At 46.9% G+C, this 15,981-nt stretch overlaps 1 protein-coding gene across 1 annotated transcript in view; it reads right to left on the bottom strand.

Moving 5' to 3' along the window:
* Positions 1 to 1,253: 1,253 nt before the first annotated feature.
* Positions 1,254 to 15,981, bottom strand: part of PSKH1 (protein serine kinase H1) — a 30,405-nt gene continuing 15,677 nt past the window's right edge. Inside the window, exon 3 of the mRNA XM_059824764.1 lies at positions 1,254 to 1,578. Within this exon, the coding sequence (XP_059680747.1) occupies positions 1,261 to 1,578 (318 nt within the window). The 3' untranslated portion in view covers positions 1,254 to 1,260. The remainder of the gene's footprint in view (positions 1,579 to 15,981) is intronic.

Here is a 15,981-nt window from a genome sequence, read left to right as displayed (position 1 = left end):
GACACCTCCACTACTCAAGTCCCTACCTTGATGGCTACGGAGCCGTTTGTGGCCATCCCAACAGCTCCCACCACCGCTTCACTGTCCCAGAGCAGGGACAGCAAGAGTGGGGCAGAACAGGCATGCAAAGCAGGGGAGCCCCGTAAAATCTGCAGACAGGGAGCAATACCTGCGACCACTGAAGTTTTAATGAAGTGATGCAGTTGGTAACGCTAGTCTGAAGGGCGCAAGATGTGTAACAGGTCACAGACGTGACAGGGCCACGTCATAGCAAGAATGACAAACCCTGCACGGTAGGCACTGGTCTTGCTGCAAATACAGAAGGATAATTCAAGGGGGACAGCAACGAACCCCCCAAAAACCTGTCTTGCCAAAGACGTCTCTCCGCATACCATGAAGTTCCTGCAGGACGATGATCCTCTTCCCCCCCGCCCCATCAGGAGCGCCCACTCACTCCGGATCAAAGGAAGCAGACTACAGCTCTGAGCTCGCAGCACTTCAGCCTGGTTGTCAATTTGCAGGGCAGCTCTCGCACAGCTTGAGTAAACCCTTGACGTCATCAGGTGGATGGCAGCCCTTGGGGAAAACCTTGCAGCTTCCCAGCCGTCACGGAAAACTGCTGTCTGGCATCTCCTCGGCGCTGTATTGGGACGAGGAGCTGGTGGGCAGCACGTCAGTGAGTCAGAGCTATCCTACTTCTAACTGCATGTGACTCATACCAGCTTCACTGCAAAGGCACCACAGAGTCTGACTAAACCAGCTCAAAATTTGTGTCTATATAGTTTTTAAATACATATACACACCCACAGGTGTATGTGCACACACATACGTGCATGTACATACACATAAAGTGATTTCTTTTTTTTTTGATATGCAAGTGAGAGAAACTTAACGCTCTGGAATTAATAAATAACTATGAACAGCCAAGCTCCTGGGCTACAGAAAGAGCTGTTCTCCCCACGTGGCTCCTTAATTTGCGTATTACTTGAGGCTCTGAGCTTGCTCTGAGCCCATAAGGGCTCCCCTGTTTCCTGCGTGAGACCCCACGGCACAGCTCGCAGGGTGCGATGGCCACCACGAGATTCCCTTTCCTCCGCACGGGGGGACACCTCCTCATGGATGGGGGGGAACACCTGGAGGGAGGGAGGGAGGGAGGAACCTGGATGTTCCTCGCTGAGTGAGTGCGCGGCAAAGGGTGCTGCACACCTACACCGCAGAGAAGACATCTGGAAAGACGCCTGGCAGGTCCCAGCCCAGTGCTCAGCCAGTGTACTGCTGCTGGTAGCGCAGGTTGAGCTCTCGCAGCTCCCGCTCCCGAACCCGCCGTGACTTGTTGGATTTGGTGGAGCGGCTGGAGCGGGTGGACTGTGCGGACTTGGTGCTCTGGCAGCGGGAAGACGCCCTCTTGAGAAGGTTTTGCGAGATGGAACGGTGAAGGTTCTTCATGGAGGAAGAGGCTGCCATGCTGACCACCCACGGGTGCTTCAGGGCCTGAAGGGCTGTCATCCTGTCACTGGGGTCCACCGTGAGTAGACGATCAATGAAATCCTTGGCCAGGTTGGACACACTGGGCCAGGGCTGAAACACAAAAGAGATTATTAGAATAAAACATCCCGGCACAGCTTTGCTGACTAATTAATTCCTCCCATGCCCAAAAGGCGCTTCGGGGCATTCTGCTTCTTCCGTTCTCTCTTTCATCCTCAAATCTTCCAAGCTGTAACCAACAGTATCTGGAGAATGAGACACAATTACTTCAAGAGACTGTTAGGGGGAGAGACTGAATTAGTGGGAAACGTCTACACGTACACCGGCGCAGCATGGATCCCCCCAGCAGCTGGGCTCAGGCACTCAGCCTGCCCAGTAGTTGACCCTGGATCCCAGTCTTCCCAGGTGCCTCAAGCCTACAGACACCTACACACACATGTACACACACACACATGTACACACACACGCATGTGTACACATACACACGCAAGTGGTCTCAGTGAACCCCCAGACTCAACCATCTCTCCAGCACCTGGCTGGGACGTCCCTGGTCCCTCTGGTCACCAGATCCTCCTGTGGTCTCGTCCCTGTCCTTAGAGGCACACAGACACACGGACATCCCCAGCTTCCAGGTCCCTTCACCCCCTCATCCGGTTCCATCCTCACCAGCAGTCACACACTCGGTCACACGCTGGCTCGCATGCCCGCGCCTGCTCCAGTTGCTGCACCACGGACACACGCGGGCTCCCAGACCTACGTCACGCTCCAGCTGCTGACCCTGAGGCCTCCCCACCTCATCTTCTCACATCATCTTCCAAAATCCTACAGCTACTACAAAAAGAACAGTAACTGTATCCCATTGAAGACCTCAATCCAAGTGCTTTGTATCCGATGAAGCCACTACTGCTTGAATGCGTGCCGTATTGCTCACGGAGGACGGATCCTCACACCAGACCCCTGGTAGTCTCCTGACTCTTCATCTCAAGTCACGCATCTAGTGAGCAAGCACTGACCCCTGTGTCAATCCTGGCACCAAGACTAGGGAGACTTTTCTGCCGCGGTGCTCAGTCTCACTCCCACGTGGAAATCTAGGAGATGTTGCTACTGGTCAACCCTGGAACAGCCAACTCAGCCCAGCTGGAAACAACCCCATAAAATGTTCTAAATATATATAAATGTTAGATATAAGGAATTTTCAGGAATGCTTACCAAGGAAAGAGAAAGGAATTTTTTTACAAAATACTAGTTTTAAAGAAATAAGCCCAAAATAATTAATCGGTCCTATAATAAATTCCTCCTGTATCCCCTCCGTACACCAAAGTACAGCCATAACAGCTTACGAGACAAACACTACAGCCATGCATGCTGGAATCGTTTCATTTCTGACAAAATACTGTATTCACACTAACATAAGAAGCGAGAACATTTCCTTTAGCACGAGGTGAAGGTCGGGCTGCGGACCAAGCTAGGAAGAAAACCGTGGCAAACCCCCCTGTAAGAGTGGAGTGGAAGAGGCAGTAGGGCTAGCGTAAAAACCCAAGTGTCGAACGGACCTGAGCAAGAGCAGATTTCTGCAATCACTGGGTGTTTTGTTGGTCTCACCCCTCCTGAAACCACTGAGACTGAATTTTTCAAGTACACGGAGAGCACATCCCAGGCGGCATTACAAAAAGCCTGAGCAGATTCATGCAATGAAGTGAAGATTTCGATGGAATAATTAAGGTCAGGTACAAACACATACGTGTAACTGAGTGGAAACAGCATGCGTGGTTAAAAAAGAAAAAAGCTGCTATGCTGTGTCTTTCATTCCTCTCTTCGTTTGGTGAGGAAGAAAAGAACCCAGCTATTTTAAAATTCAGGATCCACCAACTGTACCGTCAGATATAACGCCCTTTTCTTGTGCAAAAGGTCTAAAAAAGGTATGTCCTGATTTTTTTTGAGGTCCACAATTTATTGCTACTGAAAGCAATCTTCTCTTTCAAAAGACTCAAAGGCACCGGCAAGAGAGCTAATCCACGGGAGGATTTTATAACGAAAGGCAGGATGCTCTCAGAGTTACAGCACTGCTCCCGGCCCCGGATCAGGGACAGTCAGTGGCATGGCCAGGAAAGATGAACCAAGCTCTAGCTAAGGAACCGGCTACTAGGCTGATCAGCGTACAGAAAGTCTTATTTTATAAGCGATGACTAAAACAGGCTGGCTTACTCAGCTTAGCTAAACTGGGATATATGATCACTGTCGATAACGATGCAAGAGAAGAGAGTGAAAATGATATGAACTACTTGATATAAAGAAAATATCGGTACATGAATAAAAAACTGTAAGTGTTCTTGGATGTATTCAGGATAGAAATGGAAATACTTAGAGCCAGAGTGCTCAGGAAGGAAGCACAGCCTTCTCCCGTGGATCAGACACCAGTCCTGTGCTTTCAAACAATGTCCAAAATGAACTCCCCTCCATGTTTCAAGAACAAAATCAATTAACATAAAATGCCTTAAAATTCAAGCTTTTCTGTGTACTGTTTCCAAATATAATTCCTCTGTCATGACCTGCCATTACATAACTTTTTCTTAGCTGATGAAATGCATCTTGACAATGAAAGATAAGAAAAAACCTCAGGTGCTTGTTAGAATAGAACAGGGACAACCTTTGATCAGCGACTCATCAAAGTGTTCGTTTATAAAGAGGATAAATAAAATAGCAAAAAACCTTTTCAAATGTAGCAAAAACCACAATAAAGGTTACAACTGCAACCGAACACACCGGTCTGTTTTGCAGAACTATGGACCTTTCGAAGAGCTCTTTATGCTCTTTATAACAACAGAACCAAAAAGCCAAATCTGCCTCTGTCATGGGGAGATATAAATCGCACTTCAAGCCTACAGATTTCCTACCAGACTTTCGGATAAGACGCTTCCTTTGTTAAGTAACAGCAAAGGGAATCAACTTGCAGGGTTTAGTCTTTATTGGCATAATCTCAGATAATACCAGGATCGTACTGTATGTCAATTGGCAGGTGAACACATCACCTTCCTCTTAAACTCTGGATCTCCAGTTACAGATGACCTTTGGGTTCTCTCTTCCATAGACTGACAGACCCAAATGAAATCCAGCAACAAGAAGTTTTGCCTCCGCTTTTACCAGGCCTGCCTTCAAAAACTTTTAAAAACCTATCTTCTGTAGCTTTGTTTTTAGACTCATCTAAGTTATCAGCTATTCATTCAGTTAAAATCACAAATTCATCATTACCTGTCTACACCCCATTAACCTCTGGTCACTTCTTTCAGAGAAGCACAGAATCACTAAGGTTGGAAAAGACCTGTAAGATCTTCAAGTCCAACCACCAACCCAACCCCACCATGCCCACTAAACCATGTCCCGCAGTGCCACGTCCACACGTTCCTTGAACACCTCCAGTGATGGTGACTCCACCACACAGAATCACAGAATCACTATGGTTAGAAAAGACCTATAAGATCATCAAGTCCAACTGTCAACCAACCCCACCATGCCCATTAAACCATGTCCCACAATGCCACATCTACATGTTCCCTGAACACCTCCAGTGATGGTGACTCCACCACCTCCCTGGGCAGCCTCTTCCAATGCTTCACCACTCTCTCAGGAAAGAAATTTTTCCCAATATCCAGCCTAAACCTCCCCTGGGGGAAACTTAAGGCCATTTCCTCTTGTCCTGTCACTTGTCACTTGGGAGAAGAGACCAACACCCACCTCCCCACAACCCCCTTTCAGGTAGGTGGAGAGAGCGATGAGGTCTCCCCTCAGCCTCCTCTTCTCCAGACGGAACAACCCCAGCTCCCTCAGCCGCTCCTCATCAGACTTGTGCTCCAGACCCCTCACCAGCTTCGTCGCCCTTCTCTGGACACGCTCCAGCACCTCAATGTCCTTCTTGTCCTTCCTTCTCCTCCTCCTAGCAGAGAGCTCGCCCCGTTCTATTTCCTTCATAGAGGACTCATTTTCCACTCTCCAAATAATGCTAATAAGATGTCCAAGCTAACAATATGTCTATACAATTTACTGATTTTAACTCAAAGTCATGTTAAATGCTGGTGACAATTCTACTCTCCTTGCAATAACTTTTTAAGAACTCTTTATTACCATCTTTGTTTCTGTTGCCAGCAATTGAGATGACTTAGATGCCTTGAAACAGCTTTTGTCCACGGAGAAAACACCTTCACAGGACTCCAACCTTACTGTTTTTCCTGGAGTATTTCATCCCATCTATCTAAAATCTTTTACCTTTCTGAATATTGTCCCTCATAGAGATACCATCATGCCAACATCTCCATCCTCTCTTTCTTACCTAAATCCAAAGAGATGCAAGAGATGCACTCAAATGAAAAATACTTGAGGACTGACACAACTATACTTTTTTTGGAAATATATCTTCAGGACGTGGAGGAAAGCATTATCTCCCCTTGCAGATGTTAGCAACTGCACAGATTTGGAACTTGAGGCAACCTGAGAGCTATTTTGCTGTTCAGATGCATTCAAACTTCAGTCAACCGATGGCTGCCCACCACAGAGCAGGAGATTCTGGCAGATGAAATGAGCCTCTAAACACCAGGCACAGTATTACTTCAATCATTTCAAGTCATATTAAAAGACAGCAAATGTGACAATTTAGATTTTGAAGAAATCCACGAAGAACCTATCAGTCTGAAGACCTAGAAACTGTCAACACACAACCAGCCTAAGCCTTGAGAGGCTTGTGCATTGCAGCAATCCAGCTTAATGAAACCTAAAGAAGAATAAACTCCAAACAAAAGCAAATTGGATTTCTCATTATTCCAATTACTCTAGTTTCACCACAAACGTTGAATATGGAGTACTTGCAATTAGATTTTTCTTCTGGTCAGCAAACACAAATCAGTTTATTGATCTGTTTATGCAGCCGGAGGTCTCATTTGCTGCACCATACGCATCTTTGGTTGTATTTCACTGAAGCCTTTTCTTTAAAAATAGGTAAGGCTACATTCTACTGAAGCACTGAGTGGAATGAATTTAGCAATTTTCAGCCCCAGTCCCCGGAGAAATGTATTCACTCTCCAGAAACCTTGCATCAGTTGGCAAAACAGCAGCTTCAACTTAGCAAAACCCCAGGAACCCTCTCGATGAATACTGCAGGAGTCTGTATAAGAGCTGAGGAAGGTCGATGCTGGTGTGTTTGGGGAACACCAAGAAGGGTATGTGTGCAGGACACAAAGTGCACTCACACGACAGGACTGAAGCAACCTAGAGGAGATTTTGCCCCTCTGCTTCTCTGAGGAGAAACAGAGAATGGCTTGGGAGGAAAATGCTCCCATCCAGTGGCCATCAGCTAAACCCCAGCAGATAGCTTTGCCTTTAATCTCACTGCTGCAATGACACATTCCTCTCTTTTGTGGCATAAAAACGCCACAAAAATGAAGAGAAGTCACCCATACCAGTTCACCTTGCACAGTTGGTCTTTACAAAGAGACGAAGCACAAAGCATGTTATCACAGCTGCAAAAGATTGCTCTTAGGTCAAAAACAGAATCATAGAATCCTTTAGGTTGGAAAAGACCTTTAAGATCATCAAGTCCAACCACCAACCCAACACTGCAAAGTCCACCACTAAACCACATCCTCAGTGCCACGTCCACACGTCTCTTAAAAAACCTCCAGTGATGGTGACTCCACCACCTCCCTGGGCAGCCTCTTCCAGTGCTTCACCACTCTCCTAGTCAGAAATTCTTCTTAATATCCAGCCTAAACCACCCCTGGCGCAACTTGAGGCCATTTCCTCTTGTCCTATCACTTGTCACTTGGGAGAAGAGACCAACACCCACCTCCCCACAACCCCCTCTCAGGTAGTTGGAGAGAGCGATGAGGTCTCCCCTCAGCCTCCTCTTCTCCAGACTGAACAACCCCAGCTCCCTCAGCCGCTCCTCATCAGACTTGTGCTCCAGACCCCTCACCAGCTCCGTCGCCCTTCTCTGGACACGCTCCAGCACCTTAATGTCCTTTTGGAGTGAGGGGCCCAAAACTGAACACAGCATTTGAGGTGTGGCCTCACCAGCGCCGAGTACAGGGGCACGATCCCCTCCCTACTCCCGCTGGCCACACTGTTTCTGATCCAGGCCAGGATGCCTTTGGCCTTCTTGGCCACCTGGGCACACTGCTGGCTCATATTCAGCCGGCTGTTGATCAACACCCCCAGGTCCTTTTCCACCAGGCAGCTTTCCAGCCACTCGTCCCCAAGCCTGGAGTGTTGCATGGGGTTGTTGTGACCCAAGTGCAGGACCCGGCACTTGGCCGTGTTCAACCTCATACAATTGGCCTGGGCCCATGGATCCAGCCTGTCCAGATCCCTCTGCAGAGCCTTCCGACCCTCCAGCAGATCAACACTCCCGCCCAACTTGGTGTCATCTGCAAACTTACTGAGGGAGCACTCGATCCCCTCATCCAGATCATTGATAAAGATATTAAACAAGACCGGCCCCAGTACTGAGCCCTGGGGGACTCCGCTTGTGACTGGCATCCCAATCCCACTGATTCCTAGGATGAGTCTGATCAAGCGCTGGAGAAGCCTCAAAGCACCAGGGAGGCCAAGAAGCCCTATAGCAGCACATGGGTTCCTGCCAGGTTCACCTACAGAAAACCATCTGACAGCTACTTTAAAGTTTTACAAGACAAAAAAGATTTATTAGGAATGAGCCTGCCCCAACAGATAGAATGGGTTGAACATGTCCACTTGGTCAGAGGGACTGCCTTCGTATCGTGCCCTTATTGCTTTGAACAGCAACGCTCCATGCCACAGAAGAAGCGCACGCCATTTCTGTTGTTCATTCCCATTTTGCTGCCGCACTCTCCATCGTGCCAGCATAGATGGTTCGGTTTGTGCAACCAAAGTGAGCCAAATCAGGGAACTTCTGCTCATTTTTCTGCTGGGGTTTTCAGCCACCGTTCCTTGGCGCGATTCACCGGATGGCTGCAGAAGCACCTACATCAGCCCAAGAGAGCGACTGGCACCAAGTCCAGAATTAGCAGCACTTCAACCAAGTACGAAACCACGGCCACAGCCTGTCTTACAGCCTCAACGACAATGGGAGAAACCCCTGCGGTGGAGATTTGTAGCTCTGGCCCCTCAGGAATGACAGGCGACGCTTCCGAGGTGGGCCAGCGTTTCGTACAAAAGCATCTCCTGAACTTCTAAGCTGCATAAAACACGGGGTGCAGAGCCGATCTGCAACTTCAGCCCTGCTAGATAATAAACCCCGGGGAAAGCAGCCTCGTTTACTATGCCTTAAAGAGCTCTCTAGTGTGTTTTATTCAGATTCAGGCCCCGAGTCTGGAGGAGGAAGAGGAGGAGGAGAAGCAAGAGATCCTCCTCTGAGTGTCACTTAGGCTAGGTGATTGCGTGCAGCGCTAGGCCCCCTGTGATTAAATCCCATCACCACCCCTGCTTGTTATTCACATCAGCATAAAAGCTATCGAGGCGCCAGCGGGGAACAAACAGCGCGTTGTTCTCCGGTTTGAACAACCAACCCACCTCTTTCACTTACAGCTGAAGCGAGTACGAACCCGGTGTACGCTGGCAGAGAGCTCCCAACACGCGCGTCTGAAATAAAACGCTGACCTGCGTTACCAACGCGAGTCTTCTCGTCTCGCTAAGCCAAACCTGGGTGGGGGTGGGAGCCAGCACCCTGTAGACAGAGCAGCTTTCAGGGCTGATTTTAGATACTAGAGCAGAGTCCCTGAATCTTACTCTGCCTGTGACGGGAGCGCACGTTGCTGTCAAGCAGTCATCAAAACCTGCCCCGCAAACACGCTAATGAGACATCTGTTTCGTGCCGGCTTTTTACTCGTTTTTAGCTTAAAATACACGGCAAATATGTTTCCATTTTGCTGTGGTGCACTAGTTCTTTAAAATGCTTATTATATTCAGGTCCCTAAGTTACTTTTTCTCCCCCCTAAGCATTTTTTGTTTAATCAGATTTCAGAAGTCTCTGGGTTTCAGCAGCGCATCTTCGCCCAGGTCCACACGCGTACCCCTACGAGGACAGGCCACGCAGATACCATTCTTCAAGAAGTTGCAAAGAGCACCCCTGACCTGGGCAGGCAGAATTTTTAATATAAAGGAGTTTGTTCTGAATGTTAATTACATGCATCAGGACGAGCCTTTCTTGCTCTGCAGAACCTATGTGGGATGCAAGGCTTGCAACAGCCGCTTTCTACCCTATAGACCCACCTGGCCATACCACTGCTTGGAATTGTGTACGTGTCCCTGTATCCGTCTCCACTCCATGTTCACGGACTGCTGCTGTTTGCAATCGCATTGAAGACATCTGGACTATTAAAAACCATTAACAAGAAAGTCAGTCTGGACACAGATGGCACCCAGGTATCACAAATATGAACAGCAAAGGCATTTTTTCACAAAAAAAGATTCAATCTAACACGTATGTATGGTGCTGGAGGCAGGGCACATCTCTCCATCTTCTGTCATTTTCCGGAGTAGCTGTATTTTAAAATTTAGGCGTCTTCGGTGGTAGACAAGTGACATGCTGGTAGTTTTTAAAAATAAATTAATTGAAGGTCCCCAAGTATTCTTTGCATTGCATCTTTCACACATTCACGCTAAAGTAGCAGTTTTGTCTAATTTAGGAGATTCCCGCATGAATTTAGAAAACGGAAAGTGTCAACTCTGAAGGAGTTGGGGACAGCAACTATGAGACGTGATGTGGTGAACCAGCCTAGGACTGCGCTGGGGCTCCCGTAACGAGAGGCTTGCTCAGTCCCGGGCATCGTTCAGCCCACGAGCAGTTGCAAAGAGGTGTTCAAAACCAACCAGTTCAAAAGGGCTGGAACAAAAAGTTGCCGATGAAAAGATGTAATGTGCTAAAGTCTGCGCAGGACAGATTCCCAAGCATTCAGCGTTAATTTGTTGATGTGGGAAGAAGGAATAAAGGAAGGATAAAAGAGGAAAATACAACAGCCCTTTAATAATCCACAGCATTATAAGTATGCACAGCCATCTGGTGCTGTGAACTTCTATAACCCAGCTTTTCGAATGGAAACAGCCGGCCGATTTTCCCTGTACAAGCACTGAGTATTCAGCTAGAATCATGCAGTAAAATTACAGCAGCTACAAAAACAATAAACACAAAGCTCTTCTCTACAGCCAGGGACAGATCTTCTAACTGCAATGCCTAGGGAGACAACTGACATGTTAAATTGGGGTAATACCACATTTTAGCTTGGATTGTTTCACATCCATCTCTTAAAAATGCGTCAGCAAGTTACAGTTAGACATTGGGGACCCGAACCACTGCCTTGGCTGAGAAATTGTGTATTGAGAAAGCTCAGGGTCAAGAGACCTGGACTCGGAAGAATACAGGTAAAAAGACGAGATCACCGAGTACAGACCGCTGGAGACTGCCACCAAAAAGCCAAGCAGGGGAAAGTCAGAAATTTCCAAAGGTATTGCTATAGCACCAGTTCACAACAGTATTTGCAGTAACTAAACTGCGGAACACCTTTCCCAATCTGTTCATAGCATCTGGCTATCCTGACATCTTCAGTGCTTTTATTCTCAAAAGGAAAACTCAAAATTGAGCTGAATGATGTTCTCTCATTCTGAATTATTGTTCTCTCATTCTGAATTATTATCTTAAGAGATGCATTGGCTGAGAACTGGAACTGAAGCTAATACGCTTTTCTACGTACCCATCTGGAGTAACAGTTTAACTAAGAAATGGTGGTCCCCGACAGGGAGAGAAAATCTTCCGCAAGGAGGAAGAATATCTTTTATCACACCGATTAGTGCAGCGGGAGGATGAACAGATAAGCTTATAACCTTCTGCATACACGCACATCCCCTCCTGCAGGCTTCAAGCTGTCGATGCACAAGCCCTGGGCGCTTACAAGAGAACCAAGAAGGGGAAGCAAATCCTAAGACAGTGTTAGCTGCTAGTTCAACCATGCCCTGCTCCCCAGCTGGCACCAGCTCTCCTCTGCCGCTCGGGACAGCGCGGAAGCTCCTTTAACCTCCTCGAGCCCAAGCACCAAGTGCAGCAAGCAGATGAGGAGCTGCGCTGAAAACATCAGCAGTTCCCCGGCTCCAGCAGAAGAGCAGCACCTGCCCCGCTGCCCGGCTTGCCTTTCCTTTCTTCCTTATAGCCACCCTCTCAATTTTAATCAGGATCCAACCCAGGCATGGGTCGGAGGAGGTGAAATGCCCCTTCTTCCATCCGAGCGTTTCCTGAAAGCAGAGGTTTAGGTATCTAAGTGCTTCCCAAGTTAGGCCAGTATGTCCCAATCTCATGACATTCCTGTTTCTCTCCCAGAAAACACTGTTTTGGATAGGCAAGGTGGATATAAGCTAATGCCGCTTTGAATATTTTAAAGTGCACAAAGCATCAGGAGACATTAAAAGTAGGTTTGCTTTGTTTATCACAGTTCAGTCCTGGGTGGCTGGTTTACAGTTGTCTTTCCTGGCACTATTTGGGACGTTTTTGTTAGAATCCAGAGTAGGACAACTGTTCTGGATCCCACTCTGCCACATTTCTCCTTATGATCTTCCCAGTCTCTTTCAGCATCCAAACTATTCAGTGAAGGAGACAGAGATCCTGCTGAAGAACAAAGTATGTCATTGAAACTGCACCAAACTGCATATACACAAGCAGGAAAAATTAAAGTAGCAAGGACAACTCAAACATCCCTAGGTTACACGTACCTAATTCTGCAGCTATAATATATGTATTTTATATATATAACATATATATCTTATAGAGATACATATATTATAGCTGCAGAATATATATATAATATATACTATATATCTTATACCAATGTGATTTTTTTCCCCTGTTATATCCTACCCTGTTCTTTCCTACATTTTTTTTTTTTCCCATAAAGATCAAAAGTGTTCAGTTTGTTATGTGGAATCATACTAACTACTGTCGAACCCGGTCATCCCCCAGTTCCAGAAGGATGCGGAGAAGATCCAGGCAAGAGCTGCCAAGGCGGCCAGGGGTCTGTGGCACATGGCCTTCAAGAAGGGGTGGAAGGAGCTGGGCTTGTTCAGCCTGGCAAAGAGAAGCCTAAGGGCAATCTAATAGCAGATTACATTTATTTTAAAGTAGATACAAGGATTACAGAGCCACACAGCAGGTCTGAACGATACAAGGCGCAACAGGGAGAAGCTGCACCTTGGAAGGTTCGTATCAGGAAATAGCAGGGGAAGGGTGGTGCAGCCCTGGAAAAGGTCACCAGGGAGTGGGGGATCTCCATCCTTGAAGCCCTTCAAGACTCAGGAAGACAAAGTCACAGCCAACCCAATCTAGTATTAGCAACAGTCCCATCTCAAGCTGAATGGGATTCGAGACCTCCAAAGGTCTCTTGTAACCAAGGTTTCTATAATTCTAGTGCTTCTCTTCCCCGTCCCCGGCCGGTACCGTCATCTCCCCTCCACGGCAGCAGCACATCCCTCCTTCCTACACGCACCACCGCCCAGGCTCCATCCCACATGCTTAATAAGGTCAAGTGTGCCACGAGCGGTTGAGAAATAAACACGTGCTGATCAGCTCTCTGGATAAATTTGGACTGATATTTAATTACCTTTCCTGCAGCAAGGATGTGAATTTAGTTCTCTCTCCACCTGAGCCACTGACTTCTATAAAATTCATAGAAACTTCAGGCCTTTGAATTCTCCCCATCGCTCAGATTGGGCTTAAACTGACCTTAGAAGTTAAGCAGTTAATCGTGGGAGATTGAAAGACAGATAGCACAGTTCCAAAAACTTCGCTTCCTTGGGAAATCAGGGTAAAAACAGGGCTGCAAGAGATGTCCAGGGATCATCCAATCCATCCCACATAGACTTTCTTTTTTTTTTTAGGAGCGAGAGACACTAGTAAAGTGTTGTAAAAGGTCTAACGAGAATCCTTCTAAGTGCAATTTAAGGCTCTTGTTTGCCATAATCTGGAAAAGAGATTATTCCTTCTCCCTTCAAAGCAGCCTTGTGCATATTTGCAAACTGTTGACAACACCTTCTTCAGGCCAAACAGCCAAAAATGTTTCAATCTTCCGGAGACTGTGGTTTTTTGACTCACGATTGTTTTGGTTGATCTTCTGTCAAGTTTCTCCGCTTGGCCCGCGGCGTTTTTGAAGTCCGCTGCCCAGAAGTGTCGGAGCTTCAGGTTGGCACACTGCATCAGCCACTAAATGCAGCAGGATTACAGCACCCGCAGCCTCTCTTTCTGTTCATACACCTCAGTACGTTTGCCTTTTTCCACAAGCGTGATATTGCTGTCTCGCATAATAGTTTGTGATTCATAGACAGATCCTTTTCTGAGAAGCCAACACCTCCTAATCTTCTGTTCTTCACCTATTTTTGTGCACTAATTTACTCTCATTTTGAAAAAATTTGCAACTGATATTGAACTGCTCAAATTTGTTAGGGCCATCTGGAATTCAGTGCACTTTGCAGCCCTTCCAATTCAATGTCATCTGCAAATATAATGAACATACCCCCACTTTCCTTACCTGGGTTAGTCAATAAAGCCCCAAATACCATTGGGCCTTTGGCAATTTCTAGAGAACCACGCTCACTACATATTCTACTTTGGTGATGAGCCACCGGTAAGTAAATGCCAATTTTAACACAATAGGTTTGGGGAAATGCAAGATTCGGTCCCCACGCTCTCCCTGCTTCACTTGTGGCAGATTTTGAAAGCGCCGTACAGCAGAATCTGCCTGCTGGCTTCTGTCCCCAGAAAGACTGGAGAACATTATTTTCGTAGCTTCTAGGCAAAGAAGTTTTGCTCAGCATGAAGGGCAGATGAGGACAAAATGATTTGTAGAAGTGGAGAAACACAGTTCTTCCTACTGCCAAACCCCCTCTCCCACAGTACTTCTCGCCCACCGACACCGAAGACATCAGCTGATGCAGAGGACGTGTGAGGCAACCCTGCTTGCCCAAAGCCAGGGAGAAGAGAAGGCTCCCTGCTTCCAGAAGACAAGGAACACTTCAAATCCTGCTTCTCCTTTGCCTGCAGATGTGGATATTCACCATCTCTGTTAAGTACAGTTATGGCACTTACTCGTTGGATTTACCCATATTGGCTATCGGGGAGCTCCACGTGCCTGGCACGCATTCAGTGCACGCAGAAGGTTTCCAAAACAAGGCTGTCGAGTGCTACAGTGCATTTCCAAACAGGGATTTTTCAGAGATCACGGAACGCTTTTGTGAAATAGCTAAAGATACCTCCAACGCCAGATCCATCCTCGCCAAGCCCCTGTGCCAAACACTGGAGGTACGGGAACTCCTATGAATTTTGGAAGATGAGTATGCCATGAAATGATTTTACATTCTCATCCAAGAGCCAAGCTAGTTTTCCTTACTTTTTCAAAATCAGCCTCTTGAGCAAAAAGGTAGCTTAAGAATGTCACCAAAAATTCCTGAAGCTTACAAAGTTAAAAACAAATGAAAAAAAAAGATGGAGGACTAAGTGGAAAGATATTAAGAAACTGTAACTCGGGCATTCCTATCAGTATCTGATAAAACAGTATATAAAGTCTTTTCAGTCATCCCAGCTATAATGAGAAACCTTTCTTATGTCTGAGCTACATAACCATTCTCAAAATGATCAGACTGTGAAATAATCCCTTCGAAATTATTCTCCAGACACGGACAAAGGTAGGAAACAAGCAAACACTTTCCTTCTCAGACAGCTCAATTCTACCTTTTGTTAGGTGCGAAATCAAACTCGTCGGTTAATCGCTCAAAGCGCCTGAAACGCTGGGTGCATTTGATGCGTAGGGTGTATCGTGCTGATGGAAGTTCACGAGCTATAGACACACAGCCAGGCATACATCCACACCAGCGGTTAGGCGTACGCGGCAATAACAGCGGGTATCTCTTAATAGCCACTACCAGAACGTTCTGTATCTCCTCGACTTGTCTGCGTGGCTCCCGTTTCACCAATCAACACTAATTTGGTGTATTAGTAAAAGCTCAGTTTTCAGGAAAATCCATAAAAGCATCCACTTAAATCACAAATGTATTGGAAAACATGCCTGGGACTCACTGAGCGCTCACTCGCGGCAGCAGGAGGGCGAAGCAGTAGGGTGTGAGAACGGAGAGAGCAGAGGAGCCAGCCCTGAAGCTCATGCTCCGAAACAGGGAACTCGGATGCACCGCTGTTGGTTTGAGCCACCCCTTCCAGCTCAAAACAACTAACCCAGTTCCCTTGCCTCTATCAGCCTGAAAGCTTCAATTGCAATCTTGTCAGATTTAGGGATTAGGTAAAGAGACTACCAAGAAAAACTCCGGGCTTAGGAAGCATCTTTTTAGCCATCCGACTCAGTACCAACAGAAGCTTCCCAAAACAGTTTTTGCAGCTGAAGAAGATATTTTAAAATCAAAATCTCGACTTCCTACCTATGCCACGTATCCTCCTTTGCCTCGTCCCAGGGCAGGAGCACACTGCAACTGCTAGGGAAGTCCCAA

This window comes from Gavia stellata, chromosome 15, assembly GCF_030936135.1.
Source record: "Gavia stellata isolate bGavSte3 chromosome 15, bGavSte3.hap2, whole genome shotgun sequence".
Taxonomy (NCBI): Eukaryota; Metazoa; Chordata; class Aves; order Gaviiformes; family Gaviidae; genus Gavia; species Gavia stellata.
This window is presented reverse-complemented; position numbering and strand designations above follow the sequence as displayed.